Source organism: Notechis scutatus, chromosome 1 (genome assembly GCF_049901735.1).
Source record: "Notechis scutatus isolate UNSWTSFEM ecotype Mainland chromosome 1, rNotScu1.2, whole genome shotgun sequence".
NCBI lineage: Eukaryota > Metazoa > Chordata > Lepidosauria > Squamata > Elapidae > Notechis > Notechis scutatus.
This window is the reverse complement of record NC_142009.1, coordinates 316,062,402-316,082,162: the sequence shown is the minus strand read 5'-3', so window position 1 is coordinate 316,082,162 and position 19,761 is coordinate 316,062,402. Positions and strand designations below refer to the sequence as shown.

The following is a 19,761-nucleotide window of genomic DNA, read 5'->3' as shown; positions in this document are numbered from 1 at the left end:
TTAGTCCTACTCTCCAGAGGCTTAAGGGGAAGGGAAACCACTCCTGAAACCTTTTGATCCAGAGTAAGGTACCTTTGATCTCTCTTTTGCAGTTGTTGCTTCCTCGAATTGCACAGAAAGTGCCATCAGCAGCCCCACAAACAGATTGTTTAAGCTGAAAACCTCTGCTGTGATAGACCATTGCCATGTTAGACGGGAAAACGAAAACATCCCCACAGCAAAGATTCCTGCCGCCTGCGAGCCAGAAAGCCTGCAAACATAGATAACAAGAAAATGCATCTTTTCCTCCATTATTACTAGTCCTCGCTCATCAGAATTAAATACAAACAAACAGATGCCACCTTCATGGTGCTTCTCCTGCTATCACCCCAAAACCCGTATGGTAGCATCATGAAAAAAAAAAAAAATCTTTCTTTTGGCAGGATCCCACCAAAGCCTAGGCTGCTGGAATATTTTTTTAACACTTGAATTTTAAATTAATAACTAATTAGGTTGTTATTACAGAAGAACAGCATCCCAAGATACTGATAAAACTACAGAAGCTTCACACATGCTAGAACTACAAACTACTATGAGACAAGGTGCACCGTAAGGCAATTCGGTGCACCTGCCTTTATTAGCTTCTATCTAGATTAAGAGTTTTTCAGCCTCAGCAACTGTTGTGTGGATTTCAAGCATGCTGGGTGAGGTAATCTGGGAGTTGGAAGCCCACATATCTTACAGCGGCTAAAATTCAGAAACACTAATGTGGAAGTCTCCATAAGCGCACCAACGTGCCTAACATCCCTGTCCTATTGTTTCTTTTTTATTTTTCTTACATGTATCCATTTCATGTATTCATAACTATGTTTATACTTACACTGGTTATCTTATAATCGCTTGACAAAATAAAATAAATAAAAAATAAATAAGCGCACCCCTAGTCAGCTCTGCACTTTCTGGAAGCTGAACAAGGTTGGTCCTGCTTTTTGTCCTTGAAGGGGGGAATTGCCAGGGACCACCAGAGCTGCTAATTGCCCTGGAAAGTTGAAAACAATATTGCTCTGGATATAGGCCAAGGCAAACCAGATCCATGTTGCCAAGAAAACATGGACGTGATAATGTAGGACTAAAAACCAAGCCCTATGAGGAGAGGCTGGAGTGGCAAGGGAGGCTTAGCCCAGAGAAAAGCTGTTTGGAATGGAATATAATAATGCTCCTCAATATGCCTGAAAGGAGCAGGAGAAGATAAGGGCCTCTTCTTTCTTATTTCAGAGAGCTGGATATGGAATAACGGATTTAAGTTATACCAGGAGTGGGAGCAATTACCTCAGTCAGTGTTTCTCAACCTCATCAACCTCAGCAACTTTACGATGTGTGGACTTCAACTGGCTGGAGAATTGTGGGAGTTGAAATTTACACGTTTTAAAGGGGCTAAGGTTGAGAAACACTGGTCTAGAGTGATGGGGGCTCTCACTCATTGGATATATCCAAGCATACTGCCGTTGTCTTGAATTGTCCTAACTCAATGGATTTTTGCTTTGAGCAGAGGTTGGATTCAACTGTCACTACCAATTTGATGAGCCCATGAAATGCCTTTATGCCAGAAACAGTGTGCCTAGATACTGGAACTACAACTTGCACAAGTATTATAAACAATATTTTTATTTAGGATGAGTTTACCTCTAAGCCAGGGATTCCCAACCCCCGGGTCGCAGCCCACTACCGGGCCATAGAAGTGGTGGGTGAGTGCGAATGTGCAGCTCCATCTGTGCAAGAGGCAGGGGTATGTGGCTGCTGCTTGTGCAAATGGAGCTGCACACACACACATACACACACACTTACCCACCAGCCGCACATAACCATTCCCAGCCCTTCTCCAAAACCGGAAAGGTTGGGGATCGCTGCTCTAAGTCACAGTATAAAGTTTTATTTTTCCCACAACAGCGACAAACATGTGAGGTAGTTGGGCTGAAGGAGAGATCTTCCCAAAACCACCCAGTCACTTTCTGTGTGCAGAATCTGGGTCTCCTCGATGTTAGTCCAATACTTCAAATCTGTTCCACACTGGTCTTATTTGTTTACGGGAATTAATCCCAAACATCTCTATATCAAAGTTTTAACTTTATTTAAATTCAAACCTCAAAATATACTTTTTTTTCACATGAAATATTGTAGTCTAAATACTTTTACACAGGCTATGGACACTGAGACAAATATAATAATTTATTCATGCTTATTTACATAGAAAAATTTTCCAATTCAAAATTTTCTGAAAAGCTTACAAAGTTCAATGTACTATGCATATTTTGTTTTTAAAGGTCAGAAAGAAAATATGTGAAAATTCAAGAGTGATAAAAATAGTATTCCTTTGTACAACATTAACCGCAATATATTATTCACTGCCATCAAATTTGGTGATAGCCACTAATTTACACAGTTATCAAGAGCGGATGAGTATTTATGGAAATCCAGAATATCAGTGGCTACTTGATGGCATTTACATCTCTGGAAACATGAGCAGCATATTGTGAATACCACTCACTAAAGACTGTTTGTATTTGTAAGCTTCCTAAATGCATCTGGTTGGCTGTTATTCGTGGTAGAATCTGACTAGACGTTCTGTTGGCCAACCCACATAGCTAAGACTGCAAAGCTCAAAAAAAAATCTTCAATGATCACATTGTTTCGTTTTCCAAAAAGCTGAAGAAAAGACAAGAGGATCACCTCTCCTAGATCTGATTCCAACCAACAGATCTAAAAAATAAAAAGCCTTTTCGTGTTGAAAGTTTGTTATAAGCCAAATTTACTGCAATTAACAATCTCAGGATGCAACAAGCACGAAAACATATATTCTGGTAAGGGTTGCTGGATGGCCCCATATAAGAAATCTTGAAAGGAAGCTTAATAGAGCAGAAGCCTCCTCAGTCCCAAGCTATTAAACGTATTTAAAATGTATTTATTCTGAATCCAAATAGCTCAGGGCAAACTTTCCTTAGGGAAACAATAATCTTCTATTTCACAAGTAGAGAACAAATGGGGGAGAACTAGAAGTCTTAATGCAGGGAGATGAATATGATTTAGTGGGCAATGGTGAAACATAGGGGGAGGAAATTCATAAGTGGAATGCAAGGATTGAATACATCAGTACAATGCAGGCCACATGTGAAGGTGTACCCATGCTTTGATATCCAGAAATCTGAGCACAGATAACCAGTATTTGGGAAAAACACAATGGAAACAACAAATACGTTACTTTGAAGTTGTATTATAGGTGACTGGAACAGGTAGAGCAGGGGTGTTAAATTCATGTCGTCATAGCGGTATCACGTGACATATCGGGACTTTTTCCCCCTTTCGCTAAATCGGGGCATGGGCGTGTCCACTGCGTGACGCATCTGGCCCGCAGGCCTGGACTTTGACAGGCCTGAGGTAGAGCATCTGGATAATATTCTTCTGGGCATTAGTTTTCAGAGAGGAAACTTAATAATGAAACTTTTAACTACACTGGTATGGAATGGACAACTGTCATGACCAAGACTGCAAAGCTCCAAAAATGGTCTTATTGTTCTCATTTTACAAAAAGCTGAAAAAGAATTAAGAGGATCATCTCTCCTAGATCTGATCCCAACCAATGGAGAAGAGCTAGCTGAAAACCAGAGAAGTACTAACTGGAATCTTCTGAACAGATATTCGCAATTTAAATGAAGTACGATTGAATCCAGTGGGGGGGGGAGGAAAGTGGGGGAAGGGCAGCTTAGAAAATCATTCTGAATCCATATGGAATTTTCATCAGTGCTAGGAGTTAATGCCCACTCTGGCCACGCCCCCCTCCCCCCTCGCCCAGGGTCAAACACAACCCTGATGTGGCCCTCAATGAAATCAAGTTTGACACCCCTTCACTGAGCAGAAAAACTGACAACAGGAGAAAGCAGGAACCCAAGCCATGTAGCAAGATACCTGAGGAATTCTTGATAAAGTTAAAGTTAAATCTTCAGGAGCAGACCAGTTACATTTAAGAGCCTTGAAAGAACTTGCAGAAGTCATCTCTCAGAAATCTTCCTTGGTTTGATTTACTAGCCCTGTTCCTTAAGTTATCAGCACAGCCCTACCACATAAGTCCTACGGGGGTAATAGTCAAGAGAAAGATATATAATTGTATGTGAACGACAAACAGGTTTAGCACACCAAAATTATTTTGGCAATAACTGTTATCTGTTGAGTGTTTAGCTTATTTTTACTTCATGAAAAGAAAAAAACTATCTGGACTAATTCATGGGTGATTAGTTGAAAGGCAGACAGACTGCAAATCTCTGAAATATTATATACAGGTAGTCCTCAACAGTGACAATTTGAAGTTCCAACAGCACTGAAAAGGGTGACTTATTGCCATTTTTCACTTATGACTGTTGCAGCATCCCCATGGTCACGTGATCAGAATTCGGATGCTAGGAAATTGTTTCATATTTATGACGACTGCAGTGTCCCGGGGTCACGTCATCACCTTTTGCAACCTTCTGACAAGCAAAGTCAATGGGAAAATCAGATTCACTTAACAACCATGTTACTAACTTAACAACCGCAGTGACTCACTTAACAACTGTGGCAAGAGAGGTCATAAAATGAGGCAAAACTCACAATGATCTTGCTTAGCACACAATGGGATCGATTGTGTTCATTAGTCAAGGACTAGCTGTATATTTATATTTGTCTGACTTTATATAGCCATTTGTTGCTGTTCCTGCTCCTCACCTTCCCAAAACTCTGTATAACATTCTAGCCACTTTCTTTCAAGTCTGGGAAAATGTCCCGGTAAAGCTAAACGGAAACTCCAACCGGGTTTACAAAGTTTGGTTTTAGCCTTCTGCATTTTTTTGTCGTGTTACACCTCTCTTGGTACAATCCAACTAAATGCTGCAAATTCAAAGCCCAGAAATGCTTTGGGGAAAATATAGTTTGGAGATAATTACTTTTACCTGAATGCTCCTTTATGGGACATTCCTGAGAAGTACTATGTAAAGTAAGGGCACCATCCAAATAGACACTGCTGCAGTGAAACCCACTTTTTCCTGGGCAGAAGTGATGAAATCGATGTCATCAGATGGGGTTCCTATACCTCTACAGGTGGCAGTGATCTCTCCAGGCAGCCCCGGAGGGGTTATGATGCCCCGTCCATCATTCTAAGTCGCAGCTTCTCATATACATTTGAAACGCCGTCTTTTTTTCTGGCACACTTTAAGCAGAGCTTGGATGCCAGTCACAGAACAGAAAAGGTGAAGGCAGAGAGGGAGGAAGAGAGGAGAAGGGGATGAACTTGGCAGGGAACAGATTTAGCAATTTAAATGTTTTATAAGTGGGGGAGGGGTCCCCCCCCGCCCGATAATTGAGGAAACTTTTCATAATCTGACATTTGTTAAAAAACCCAGCAACTTATTAGAAATTATGCAGCAGAGTAGCTGTGGAAATATGAGCTCGCTTCACAATTATGAAGTGGCGCTCGGAAGCCCTGGCCTATTGTGAGAAGTGGCATAAACCCCACAGAGGGCCTATCAGCTCCCTGGCAGGCAGGGGACTGCTCCATTGAAAGCTAGAGATACAAGCTTCAGGGCAAAAACCTGGCAGCTCCCTCCTGACCCCACAATCCCCTACTGCTGACAGATCCAAGCTCCATAGCAAATTAGACCTTCTCACATTACAATTGCAGAAGACAGATTCCATTAGCGGTATCTGAAATTGAGTGGAGAGCAGCTCCGTTATCAGACCTGACTCATAAGCGGTGCTATTAATCAGAGCTATGATAGCATTTATATATTTCAAGCTATCTGCCGCGGCTGTGATATTCTGCTACAAAGGGTTGATGGGACTTAGGGAAGGGAACAATGGAGCTTTCTGGGAAAAGCAGAGTAAATCAAGAAAGTCTATGACTTCCACACATTCTGAAGGGATTGTGGTTTACATAAATTTTCTCCCAATTGGAGACTGAGCTCTTCCTCATCTTACACATGGGATTTAGTTGTCACTCAATGGGAACAGCTGTGAAAAGGTGAAGCGGCCCACCCTTCAGAATATCGCCTCTGCTTTTAAAGCAATTAACCCATGAACAGGAGGATACCTGGTGATATCAAGAGGATTAGACTAGGCAGTGTTTTATTAACATTTCCTTGAACTAATTCTAGCTCTGACTAGCTGTCATGAAAGGGCTCTTCAGTCTTTCTCTTTTAATTTTATTTTAAGGAGAGAAAGGGAGTAAGTTGGCCTGGTTTTTTTCCCCCCCTCTCCTTCCCCTCCACTCGCCCACTTTCAAAATGAGGCTCATATCCTCAAACCTAAACTGTGTCTGTTTTTTTAAGTAACTGCAAATTAGGATGGATGGGGGTAAGATTTATTTAATGTAACTCTTAAGTCTAATTCAATGCAAATTTGCTTCAAGAAAAATCTCTCTCTCTCTCTCTCTCTCTCGTGTGTGTGTGTGTGTGTGTGTGTGTGTGTGTGAGAGAGAGAGAGAGAGAGAGATCAATTAGCCAAAAGGTTAGGGTAGATAGTCACCTAAAAGAGAAATTAATACAAGAGCTTTCTACAAGTCTTTTATTCCACATCCTTGCTTTGTTAAACTTAAGAATGTTACTTTCATTTAAATATGAGCTTCCTCAGGAATTTTTAACAGCGCTTGCAATACACCAGAAAAAGGCCTTTATCTAGAATAATCTCTGAAGAAATGTTTCCAAATATACCTTTGGAATATGCTATAATCTTTTTAGGTACATCATTTTTAATTTTCTGCTTCCGATGGTATGGGATAATAGCCACAAATGCAACCTTTGAAAGGAACAAATTCTCTGCTATGGATAAATATTTCATCTTCTCCTTACAGGTAGTCCTTGTTTAGCAACTACCTCATTCAATGACCGTTTGCAGTTACAACAGTGATGAAAAAAATAACTTTGTGAACAAGCCTCAGATTTACAATCTTCACAGGGCTATAAAGCAAAGGAAAGTTGAAGTAAAATCAGAAGCAAATTTGTTGCTTCACTTATTAACTTATCAAACACGTTTTGGCCCCTAACGTGTTTGCTAAAGGAAGACAATTGTATTGATAATTAGAAGTACAAACTCACACACTTGGGACAGTTGAAAACCTGACCAATCACTTCCCTCACAGTAAGCAGGTAAGAACAGAAGGAAATTGAGAGAAGCATGGCACAGAGACATCATTTAGCTCACTAACAAACCCTCTGCCAAGAAGGAAGAAAGGAAGACCACAGTCCTGTGGACAGAAGTCCTAATGGTAGAAGAAGCACCAGAAGAAAGCCAAATGTACTGTAACGCCTCACCTGAAATTTCCTAAGGTTAAAAAACAACCAAGAACTAAGGAGAAAATTCCTAACATTAAGAACAATTAACCAGTGGAACGAATTGCCTTCGGAGCTTGTGGGTGTCCTATCACTAGAGGCTTTTAAGAAGAGACTGGACAGCCATTTATCAGAAATAGTATAGGTCTCCTGTGAGAGTAGGGAGTTGGAGCAGATGATCTCTAAGGTCCTTTCCAACTCTGTTACTGTTACAGAACAGAATAAATTGTAACGTCATCCTATTAAATTTGAAATCTTCATGCCAAAGAATTAACCAAAGATGTAACAATAGGGTTCAAATGACATGCTCAGATATGATTTCTTAACAATATTTTATTGATTGCATGCCAATGGTTGGGTTTATACAACTCAGTGAATTACAAATGTATGAAATCTACTTTGGCTCAGAGTGATGTGTGAATGCACCCAATGAGAAGCAAACTTTCATTTAGTAAGTGAACACAATTCAAAGGCAATTGTGGCTTAAAAACCACACTAAATTATAATGTATTTTGTTCTGCCTTGACTTTAAAGATTAGTCTTTCCCCCATTGTTCTTCATTCACATACATGCACCCAACAGAATGTTTATTATTCCTTTTGCTTCAGACTTCAGCTATGTGTGTGAATGTGTGAACAGCCAAAGAATCTATTCTGCTTAGCTGGCCCTGTAAATCCTTGCTGTTATACAAAGCAAGCTTCATTTCCAGTCTTCAAACTTCCACTTCTTTTGCAAGAAATAGAAACTAAAAATTAAAACAAAAGCCAGACAAGCCTTTTTAAATTTGTTTTTTCATCTCTCTACATTGGCTCACAACTGCATCTTTTTGAAAATAAAGTAGAGAGAATTTCATAATAGGGCTTGAGTTACAGCAAAAAGTTACGCATACTTTCAATTTATGCTTATATCCTTCTTTTCATCTGTTAAGCAAACATGAAAATGTTCTGATGGTCTAATATCTGTTACGCAATTCCAAATGTACATGGAATGAATGAAAATGCCATTTCTCAGCATCCTTGGAAAATGCTAAATATACCGCTATAACTGCAAATCCTTAACAAGAGATTTATTAAACAATGACAACTTAATTCTGAAAAATGCTGGCAAGACATTTTTTTTTCTTTTTTGCTATTTGGGATATAATGTCTATTTCTCATCTGCTAAAAGTGATAACGCAAATTACCCACCGCATCCTCCCCAGCTAAGAAGAAGCAATCAAAACGTCTCTTACATAAAAACATGACATTTTTTGTCAGCAAAATAAGACTTTCAGATTTCAGTAACACTCCATCGCTTTGTCAAAACTTCTAAAGCCACAACACAAAAAACGATGTTTAAATTTTATTTCCTGCTTTGTCACAAAGAAACAAATAATCAGTGCATCCACGTAAATCAATGCCATATAAACTGTGATTTTACAAGCAACCAAATTTTAGAGAAGCAAAGGGCAGTAGAGGAGAAATATCTCATTTTAGAATTGAGCAATACAGAACATTCCCCCACAGCCAAAATTAAAATCTTCAACCTTAAGGGGGAGAATTAAAAGTATCTTTTGAAAATTATCGATTTCAGACAAATATAGAAGGAAATTGGGAGGCTTTAAAAAACACACATCAAATAGGAGGGGAGGAGAAAAAAAAAGCTTTGCTACCTGGCAGGATTGAAATTCTGATTAGAAGAACAAAGTGTCAGAATTCACTTAACACTAATCCACATGTAGAACAATGTCCTCCTAAGCAGGAATGAATTAAACTACAAGAGTGTCGCCCAATTAAACATTAAAATGAAACTATCGTGATCTGCAAACAACATGAAACTTAAGTGATGTCTCAAAACAGATGCCAATAAAAGGAACAAATCTATTACAAGAACTGATTTACATAGCGTATAAATGAAGGAAACATGTAGTCGGGAGAGGCGGTTTGTTTAAGAAACAAAACCCACAACAATCCCAGCTGTAATTCTTCAACTGTACTCCACTGTTGGTGCAGAAAACCCACGAGGACGGTGTTATGTACAAAGAAGAAAAAGGTTTTTAGAAGGTTAAGTTCAGGTCACCCGACAAATGAAATTGTAACAACCCCGAGTGACACTGTATAATGTCTTCTTCCACTGAATCAATAGGCCACTCTCTCCACAAATTGTCATAGAGATGGCTTGTTCCTTTCTGAAGGGGGCTGTATTGTTTGATGAGACAACAGATTTCCCACTTGAACTGCATTGTTCTTGAAGAAGGCATCCTTTATGATTTTGGCATCTTTAAAAAAAATTAGAGACATCCATATTCACAGCATCTATCGGGATACAGAATGGACAGGGTTGTTTTTTTTTGTCGTCCCACCTACCTCCCCAAGGGCGGGGGGAAGAACCCTTTCAAGTCTTTTGGGGGGATTTACCTCATCATGTAAAGGTTAGGAATGTCTGAGGTCTATAAATTTGCCCCAGGATATTTAGACCCCGGTGAATTTTTTCCAGTTAAAATGATCTGTCTAAACCATTAAAGTAGAAAGGGAAGGAAGCAACTCTTCAGACGTTGAAAACAAACTGGTGAGCCATTCCAAAGGAACCTGAACACCCTTTGAATTTTTATTTGTTTAAGAAGAGATTTTCGCAATGGGCGTGCAAACAGCAGCTGCCATCTCAAGGCAGATTTGACAACCAAATCTGAAAATATATTAGCAATATTTAAGCATCTATAGTGTTAATGCAAATTCCTTTGCAGCATCACATAGAGTTGGCACGATCTATAAACCATTGAAACTCACAGTACAGCCAGCAAACATTGCTGGGAGGGGATATTTCCAGCCCTCAAAATCAGAAATGCTTGCACAAATATTTATTTCTGAAGGTTTAGAAGCCTCCCTCCCTCACACACACACACACACACACACACACACACACACGCACACACACACACACACACACACGTAGCATAACACAAAGCCAGGCCAGCAAATGGTGGCACCCCCAAATCAGGAACTCTAAACTCTCTCAGAAAATCAGTAGATGCATATTAACCTATCTTTGTCATTGGCGGGAGGGAGGAAGGAAGGGAACTAGAATTTTCTTCTACAACTTTCAAGTATGCCTCCAATTTTGTACAGCTTTGCATTCATGATACAGGTCCAACTAAATATTAATGGCATTTACTTTTAAACTCCCCACCACCACCAATTAATTTGCCTATTTCTTCACCTCCTATGAACCAACCGAAATGCAACAAAAATTACCCCACTTCCAATGCCATTCCTTTGCAGGTTTCAGCCTGGGAGCTTAAAAAGGGTGAAGGACGAAGGTGGATCGCTTCAAGGAGCAGTAGTAGTTGGAATGCATTAAAGATTAATTTAAATGAGTTCAATACGATTTCCCCATCATCATGTCCGCTAATGGAATATTTATTCTTCCCTAACATATATGCTCAGTGCTGTTACTAACTGACAAAAAGCATCGTTGCCTTGAGAGAGTTTCTGCTTTAAGTATTTTCCTTCAAAAGCTTTGGGGCCTCTTATTATTTTTAACCCTCTTTCTTTGCACTACAGTACACTGAAAATTAGTTAAGGATGAATTATCTGATAGGGGAAGTCCTATTCATAAAATCTTAAGGAAGTGTATTTAAGCAAATAAGGGACTAAAAGAGAGTTCTCCCTGCAGGCAGGCAGTATGGAAAGCATTTAACCCAGCCAAGGAAAGAAAATCAGAAAACCATCCACCGAGCCTTCTTCCCCGCTTGCCCTGCATTAATTTTAACAAAGATCGCAAGAGTGCTTGGCAAAGTACAGTACAGGTTTGGATTTCAAATTAACATTACACGAGATGTTAATCCTTATTCAACCGAAAAGGATGTGTGTGTAATAAGGAACATTCAAAGACTCCTAACGCTTCCCATCCCTCTATTTAGAGGTGGCATTCACCTTCCTGAGAAATCCCAGCCTATCTCTTATGCACCATGGGATTTTTATTATTATACATATTTTTCCTCCTCATAATTGAGAAATACAACTCCTTTCTAAATATTCCCAGGCATTGTTGGGGCATTATTTTCATCTTTTCATAAAAGTACAGAAACCTATCATAACGGCCAGGGTGACCCAATGTGTGTTGGCGTGTAGACAGTGGCAACTCAATGCTTGGACATTAATTGGCCAAGAACATTTTTTTTTAACAGACTGGCCTTGGGCAACACAGTATCTGTCAGCCTCAGTTCCCAATCCATAAAATGGGATTATTGCAATGATTAACTATATTTTCTAAATAAGATTAGAAAGTCTGCCCAAGAGGTTTCTGCAATCCCTTAATTAAGACCAATGTATTTATATAAAAGTAAATATTCTCCAACATTATAGAGTAGGGGGAAGATGGGGAAGCGACCAAGCTTCCTGTATTTTGAATGCTTTCAGAATAATTTTTATGTGGTAATAATCTTTAATGTCTGCAAACCAATCCAGTTCTCCATTAAATATGGGACAAGTGAAGTCATTGGAGTGGAATTTCGGGGTATCCTAAACATTGAAGGGCACTGCCCTCAAGTCATTAGTATACCCCTATCTAAATGTTCTAAAATGTTCACTATATCAAATAAAACATACTTTTCACGGTTAATTACAAAGAAATAGGAGCTGCTGCTCTTACGTGGTAATCTCTCTCACTTGGGCTTTGCACATGAACCCCCAACCTTTGTACATGGGTTCAGTTTTCTGTCTTTCCTAACCAATCCATGATCAACTAAGAACAATGATCACATTTGGATAGACAGGATTACTATGATTGGGTTTATCCATATGGTCCCAGAATGCACACAGATAATTACATTGGCAAGTCATATAGCCCTCCATTCGAATATTATCTCCCAAAGAATTCAATAGGGTAACTTAGGCAAGGCTGCCTCTCCCAGTTTCCCCATTTGAAAGAAGGGGCATAATAGCACAACTGTAGTTTGCAGGGCTGCTATACAGTTCACAGTCAGGCAATGCAATTAAAGCCTATGAACATTATACAGTATTACTACTATCAGACTGATAACGTAAGCCACTCAGCGTTTTTCAGGAGTCGAGCAGCTGCTAAATTTATTAAAATTATTAAAGAAAAAATGAACTGTTGCCCATTCCATCTGTGTCAGGACTGTCAAACTCCCGGCCGGCAGACCAGATGCATTATGCGCTGGCCATGCCCACGCCCAGTTTAGCAAAGGGGGAAAAGTCCTAATATGTCATGTGATGCTGTCATAACGCCGCAAGTTTGACACTCCTGATCTAGGTAGACCCCTCCAAATTTGATCCAAATCTAAAGTTAAATAAGATTGGGCTCAGTATTTATAGTATTTATTTATATTTATATAAGCAATCCATTTCTCTATTGTTACCCCACCCCTCCCGCAAAAAAATAATAATCCTACACAGATGTGTCCATGTAGTCAGAGAGCCAGTTTGCACCAGTGAGTGAGGCCCTGGACTAGGACTAAGGAAATTTGAGTTCTAATCCTACCTTAGCCACAAAGCCAACTAGATGACGAAGGGGCACTCACACGATTTCAGACCCAAGAAGGAAACAGTGGCAAATCGCTTTCAAAAATGATGCCTAGAAAATTGCATGGACTTTTCCACGTTATCCCTGGGAGTCAAGTCTGCCTGGAAAACATGTCACTATAACCACAAAGTCACCAGGCACCTGAGCTTGATTTGAACAACTTTAGCTATGTCTGGTATATACGCCACAGGTCATCCCCAATTATAAGGGAGAAATTCACCCCTGCGTCTGCTCTGCTGAATTAAAGCATAGAGAATAATCTCTTGTGTGTGCAAAATACAAGTGAAAGGAGCATAAGGGAAGCTGCCAAACTCTGGAGAAAGCCTTCCTTATCAGGACTTATAATAGTATGCAGAGAAACCTTGTGTGAGGATGAGAAGACAGAAGGATGGGCAAAAGTAACGAAGTACCAGTTGTTCTTTATATGTTCTTGTTTTTGTATGCTTAGAACACAGCACCCAATGCAGAAAAGGGCAGATTTTGCAGACGACGTCCAACAATCCTGCTCATACAGCTACACAGTCATCTGTGGTTTTCTTTTTGCACCACAATTCTCATACTTTAATTTAATCCCATGCAGTTCAGTCAGTACCCCTTCTTGCTTACTGTACGCAACACAGGTAAAACAGACGGAACAAACACCATCAAGAGGCATCTGCCTCCATTTTGTAATACTAACAATTAAAAAGTTTGTCAGTACAGTTGACACTTGTATTGTTTAATATTTTAAAGCCATCTGCATCTTTCTTTAATGACAAACTTTGTTACTTCTGGTTAGATAAACCTGGTCACTGATGTATGATAATAAGAGAGAACAATGTTATCACTCTCCTGAAATAAATTAGTTTGGCAGTTTTGTGCTCTGCGTGTTTCATATTGTTTTTCCCCCCCCGCCCGATAAGTTCAATGTCAAATGGCCAACTGAAATTATGTAAACAGTAGGCAGTTGAATCAATTAACAGTCTGGAGCCAACGCCATAGGAACTGCTAGTTTAATGGCCCACTAGATGCAAAAGCCATCAAATTTATCATGAACTTTTAACACCTAACTGCAATATTATATCACAGAAAAATATCCTTTCTGGTATACTGATATTTCACTTGACAGGTTTTATTTAACGTAAGGATGATTCACAGAATATATTGCATATGATGCAGTCTGAAATCCAGTAGTGTGTGTGTTTGTGTGTGTGTGTACATAAAGTTGGAAAGCACCCATACGATCTACTGTACCTGACAACTGTATAAAACAGAAGCGATGCTGCAGCTGCCCCCAACAAGGCACAGAGGAGATTGACACGATATGCAGCAGAACCAAAGGGGAAAAGCTCAATGGCCAGCTTAGCCAAAAGAGTGAAGAGCGGGTAGCCCGGAGGATGAGCAACCTGGAAACAAACAAAAGGCTTCTGTTTTGAGATGTCACAATGGCAATCTAATGGAGAAACGGCTTTCTTATTAGCTTAATCATAAACTGTTAGAGTACTATGCCTTAAAAAGCTTCTCTCTCTCTCTCTCCCTCTCTCTCACACACACACACACACACATTTCTGTTCAGTGCTAATTTTAAATACAGCAAAATGTTTGCCTTAACATATGTGGATGCACAAAATACAGACGAGAGCACGTCACTTTAAAAAGTGGTGACACGTATTACTATTATCCCTTAAATGGCTTGAAGTCTGGATTCAGCATGTATTCCGGCCATTCAAAAGGCTGGGTTTCTTTTTATTATACAATTATAGAAGAGAGAAAAGAGGGGAAAAACAGATGCTGAACTATTTTATTGGTTAGCAAGTTGAAAGACCACACTGCTATCGGATTACCACCGTGATGACAGTCCTTAAGGTTTTGCCTAAAGGGGATCATGCGCCTTAATAAAGTTTATTGAATAATAAAACTTATTAAAATTGTTAACCCGATTTATTTTTATTCTCTCCAGCTTATACAAAATTTGGATTGATAATAAGCCAGCTACTGTATATACAGTAAAGCCTTTACTTTATAATTTAGTTTAATTGGATTTAAAACTTGGAGTAAATTGTCGTGTGCCGTACTTATAAGTTAGAAAACTGTGGTTTGAAAATATATTAATCTACTTTAACTCCATGCTTAATTAAACTTCCTTAATTCCTAAAACTGTTAATGAGAGCATTGATTAAACAATACAACTAATACTCACTCCAAGCTCATAGGCAGCTGTGATCAGTTCCCCTGTGAAAAAATAATATAAAACCAATAATTACTATTATGGAATGACACTCCTCCCAAATTTTCAAAATGCAAACCCTTACGTTGGGGGTTTTGCATTAATTTGACTGCATAAAAGTGTAAATCTGTGGAGATTTAGCAGCATGAAATTTTCCGAGAGTATTTTCTTTCCCCTCTGATGTCAATGCACAAAGTATTCTTTTGTCATATTTTCTTGACTCTCCTACCAGCAGAAAAGCGAAGGTGATTTGTAGCTAGGAATGATGAATAACAACAACAAAAACATCAACCTCATTTTTTAAAGTTTGGAGTAATTTAACATAAGGGCAGAGGCCACATGAAAAAGACAAAATAACCGAGAGAATTTGATTTCACAGCTCAGCCTCCGACTTTGTATTATGGATTCTTGATACTGTTCTTTTTCAATCAGTGCGGACTTCTATTTTGGAGCAGGGCAATTATCCTAATAAGGATATAGGTTTATTCCCAAGCGCCTTGCAAATTTTATACTGAGTTACAATTTCCCCAGCTTTCAGGTTTTTTTTTACCCATCAGCCGCCCCTACTGAATTTTCCACTGATCATTTTATTTAAAAAAAAAAACCATAATGCAACCGTGTTACAGTTCAGCTTCATTAATATCCTCCTCAGCATGCTGCATCTTCAAAACATTATGTATGTCGGATGGCCCAAGGTAAATTTGGTTATGTTTTTGCAAAGAACTTCCAGGGGGTGGGGGAGAGAGAGAGAATTTTCCCTCCTTTGAGGGCCATTTAACCCTCCTTGGTGTTATATTTAAAAGAAAAAGATTCAGGGATAATTTTTTGCAAAGTTTATGATTGTACAGGTAGTTCTCAATTAATACAGTTCATGAATTCTACAAACTGGCCACATTATTTGAATTTGCACTATTTGAAGTGACATTTCTATGGAAAATATGATAACTAGTTTCAGTTCAATGGAAATGGGCACTGAAATTTTTTTTAATCTAAAATTTTATATGTATGCTAATGAAATGTTGCAGTAAATAGTTCTTTTTCCACAGTTCTGTCATGTCTGAGTATATTACCCAGGTAGTATGGCTGTATCACTTTTATTCTTCTCATCTGTTTCACTACCTTCTCTATTGGTATTATTATGATTATCCCTTGTTATTATGATTATTATTCCTTTTTTGTTTTGCATGTACACTGAGAGCTTATGCACTGAAGACAAATTCCTTCTGTATCCAATCACACTTGCCCAATAAATCAAATCAAATCTAATCTATTCTATTCTATTTGATACAAAGAACATACATACAATTTAAATGTATGATTAACAAAGTCATAGAGTAGATACAGAAAGCAAAGAAAAAAAAATCTACTATAGATTTCAGCATTCCAATATCTTGCCCTATTTTAGCATTGTTATGACCATGATTGTATAGTTCAATTACATCATTTTTTTGGTCAAACGTAATAATAATTTTTAAACTTGTATTATTTTGTGCATGCACTAGCACTGAATTTTGGCTTGGATTAAATGCAACTTGGTATCAATTTACAATCGCACTTAATTGAATATTGCATTACAAGTAGACCTTGTTTAACAATTTCCTTGTTTTTTATGACTATCTAAATTTATGACAGCGCTGAAAAAGTAACACATGTCCAGTTCTTAACACCTATAACTGTTGCAACCTCCCCATGGTCATGTGATCAAGACTTATTTATGGAAAGTTTATACCGCCCATCTCTCTGCCAAGCAACTCAGGTTAGTTTACAATAACTATAAATAGCAGAATAAAACAATTATAGGTTTAAACATTAGGCAATAAAAGTTAAAACATTAAAAATTAATATTAAAATGGATAAAAAGCCACTATATAGACCGAGTGAAAGTGAGATCTTGTACTAGTATCCTAGCCACCTCCAAAATGAGATGCCTCCATTGGGGCCACAACCCAGTTGACAAAGCCAAGATTTCAGGACCTTTCAGAAGGCTATGAGGATGAAGAATATTCAAAAGGGTAGGAGTCACGGTTATGCAGCCAGCAGGCATTTATTATCTTTGCAGCATCCCAAGATCCTGTGGATGCCATTTAGACTTCCAACAAGCTTCAAACAACCAGAGTGAATGAAGAAGCCAGGATTACAACTATGAGTTATGGTCACCTTGGGGTCCCCAACCTTTGCGCCGTGGCCCGGTCCGGCATCGCTGGGCGCCGGCCGGCCCACTGGGCCCGCCTCTTTTTGATCGTGGAGCCAGTTTCCAGAGATTGGGGGGGGGGGCTTTTGCGGAAAATGGCTTCTGGGAAAGCTCTCGAGGCACCTGAGGTGAAGCTTTCCTGGGAGCTCACCGGGATTACAACTAGAGGGGGGGGGGGGGGGGGGGGGGGGGGGGTGGGGGGGGGGGGGGGGGGCGTTATGGGGGGAGCACGGGGGCGGGGGGGCCCCGGGGCCCCCCCCCCCGGTGGGGCGGGGGGGGGGGGGACCCTTACCTAATGTTTTGATTAACAATGACTTGTTGAACAACCAAATCCAAAGTGATGGTGTAAATATGTCAGACACGTGATATTTTCCTTAGTGACTACATCGCTTAGCAATGGAATTGACGGTCCCAACTGAGGTCGCTAAGCAAGGACTACTTACATCTGAACATGACCTACTTATATATAAAGACATATTAGTCATACTGCTGGGAGATATTTTTTATTGTAATTTTATCATTGCAACAATAAAAAACAATACTAAAAAAAGGGGGGAAAGGTTGGGGGAAAGGAAAAAGAGAAAAAGAAATAGAAAAGAAAAAGAAGAAAAAAGTAAAGGAAAAGAGACATAAATAACTTCCCATCCTCAAGTGCAAATAATTTTAGTAATTTATCACCATCTCATAAAATACAACGTATGATCTATTTTTCATCCTTTATCCATAAACAAATCCATAAAACCTCATCGTTTCAGCCCTGATGTCAGCAAAAATCCATTAAGGATTACCAGAGATAACAAAATATGTATTTTAGCCAAGATGGTTTATATGATCAAATAAACCAGCTTTATATGCCTCCCTTTTACTTCTAACAGTCTTGATCTTTAGTGTCATCAAGTAATATTATAGATTTCTTTTCATTTCTTCTTTGTTCCTTCTCACAAAATTCTTTGAAACTTTGACAAGTTTATTTTGTGAATCCAATGTAGAAAATTTATCTAAGTTACACTTTTGGTTTGTTGTTTGTATATTCTTTTTTTATTACTAAGACATCAGCCAGTTTCTTTTGCATGTCCAAATAACATCTTTTTCCACAGCACTCTTGTAGCCTGTTATTTTTAAATCACCTTTCAACTCTGACTCATTTGTGTCAGATAGAACTTGTTCCTCTTCCATAACCTTCTAGGCACAATCTAGCTACAAAGGCATACACTAACTTTTGGAACCATTGTTCAAAACTATCCTTCAATATGTCCAATGTTAAAATATTTTACTTCATTTTGTAAATATAAATTAAGTTTGAATGTTCTTCTTTAATTGTAATCTTTAGCTCCTTCTACCTACTGTCCCGTTTTTAAAGTCATCTCTATTTTGTGTTTTTTTTTTAAACAGAAACTTTTTTCCTAAAGGGATGATTCTTTATAATGAATTCCAAAATTTCATTTAAAAAAAAACTTAAACTTATAGTTAATATTCCTTTTGCTAAGGATTGAAGGAAACTCAACTGATGCTGTAAAACTTGTCAATCCATTTCCAAAACCAATCAGAAAAGAAAGTTGAGAACTTAGTGTCCTTTCCAAGGTAATGACAATAGTTTGATCAAGTTTGATCAAGATGGTTATTCCTTTATCTTCCTGAGCTCTGAACCTGTTGGAGATTGCTGCCTTGAGATCTCCTTACAAGAAGCAACTGTATGGCGCAATTTGTGGGCTATCTCAAGTCCTCTCCTTGTCCAGGGAGGAATTATTAAAGAGCCATTTTTAATTCCATTGCAGTCGTCAGACACACTTTTTGTGGAGCCATCTTCAGTTCACCATTTCTTTCTCAGAAGTCCCATACTGCTGGGAGATCCAATAGGGCCCTTCGCTTCAAGGGAGCCTTTGAACCGAGCAAAATTGCAAAGCAGGGAAGGTGCAGCAACCACCTTTCCAATCCAAGTGGTTTCCAGGAACCTCTAGAAGCCAGCTTTAGAGACCAAGCTTCAGGTGAAGACCCTCCTCAACCCTTTGCAGAGCAGATGATGCATCAACCCAACTAAATGAATCCTGGGATGCAGCGTGCCCCCCTTGCATAATCCACGTTCTTGGCCCCATTTTACAGCTCAGAAGCTGAAGGTAGGAGGTGGTGTTATGCCTAATGCTACTTGACAAGTTCATGCTATGGCAGATGCCCAACTTTCAAAGATATATTATTTCTGTTTGACCTATTTCTTTACTTCTACCTCTTCATTAAAAGAACTTGAAGCAACCTATAAGAAGCATAATGAAAACACAGGGGAAATAAGTAAATTGCAATGCGAAGCATTAGCTATAAAACATATATATTTAAAATGCTGGAAGAAAAAAACGTCATAGGTAAATGCAAAGTTCACATACAAACCATGTGTGACTGTTGTATGCCACCCAGAGTCACTTTCCATGAGATGGGTGTCTATATAAATTTGATTCATAAATAATAAAATAAAATAGAACAAAACTACTTTGAACTGGGATATGTCACAAACAGATATAAAG

The 19,761-nt window shown here is 38.9% G+C and overlaps 1 protein-coding gene across 5 annotated transcripts in view; it reads right to left on the bottom strand.

The window, feature by feature from the left end:
* The window catches only part of TMEM260 (transmembrane protein 260), a 58,638-nt gene that overhangs the window by 33,038 nt on the left and 5,839 nt on the right, over positions 1–19,761 (bottom strand). For 4 of the 5 annotated variants that reach the window (XM_087952363.1, XM_087952362.1, XM_026670207.2 and 1 more), the window contains exons 2-4: positions 15,031–15,062; positions 14,085–14,236; positions 73–250 (exon numbers count right to left, since the gene is read on the bottom strand). In XM_087952363.1, the coding sequence (XP_087808489.1) occupies positions 73–250; positions 14,085–14,236; positions 15,031–15,062 (362 nt within the window). The remainder of the gene's footprint in view (positions 1–72; positions 251–14,084; positions 14,237–15,030; positions 15,063–19,761) is intronic. The other variant, XM_026670208.2, reaches the window with a different exon arrangement.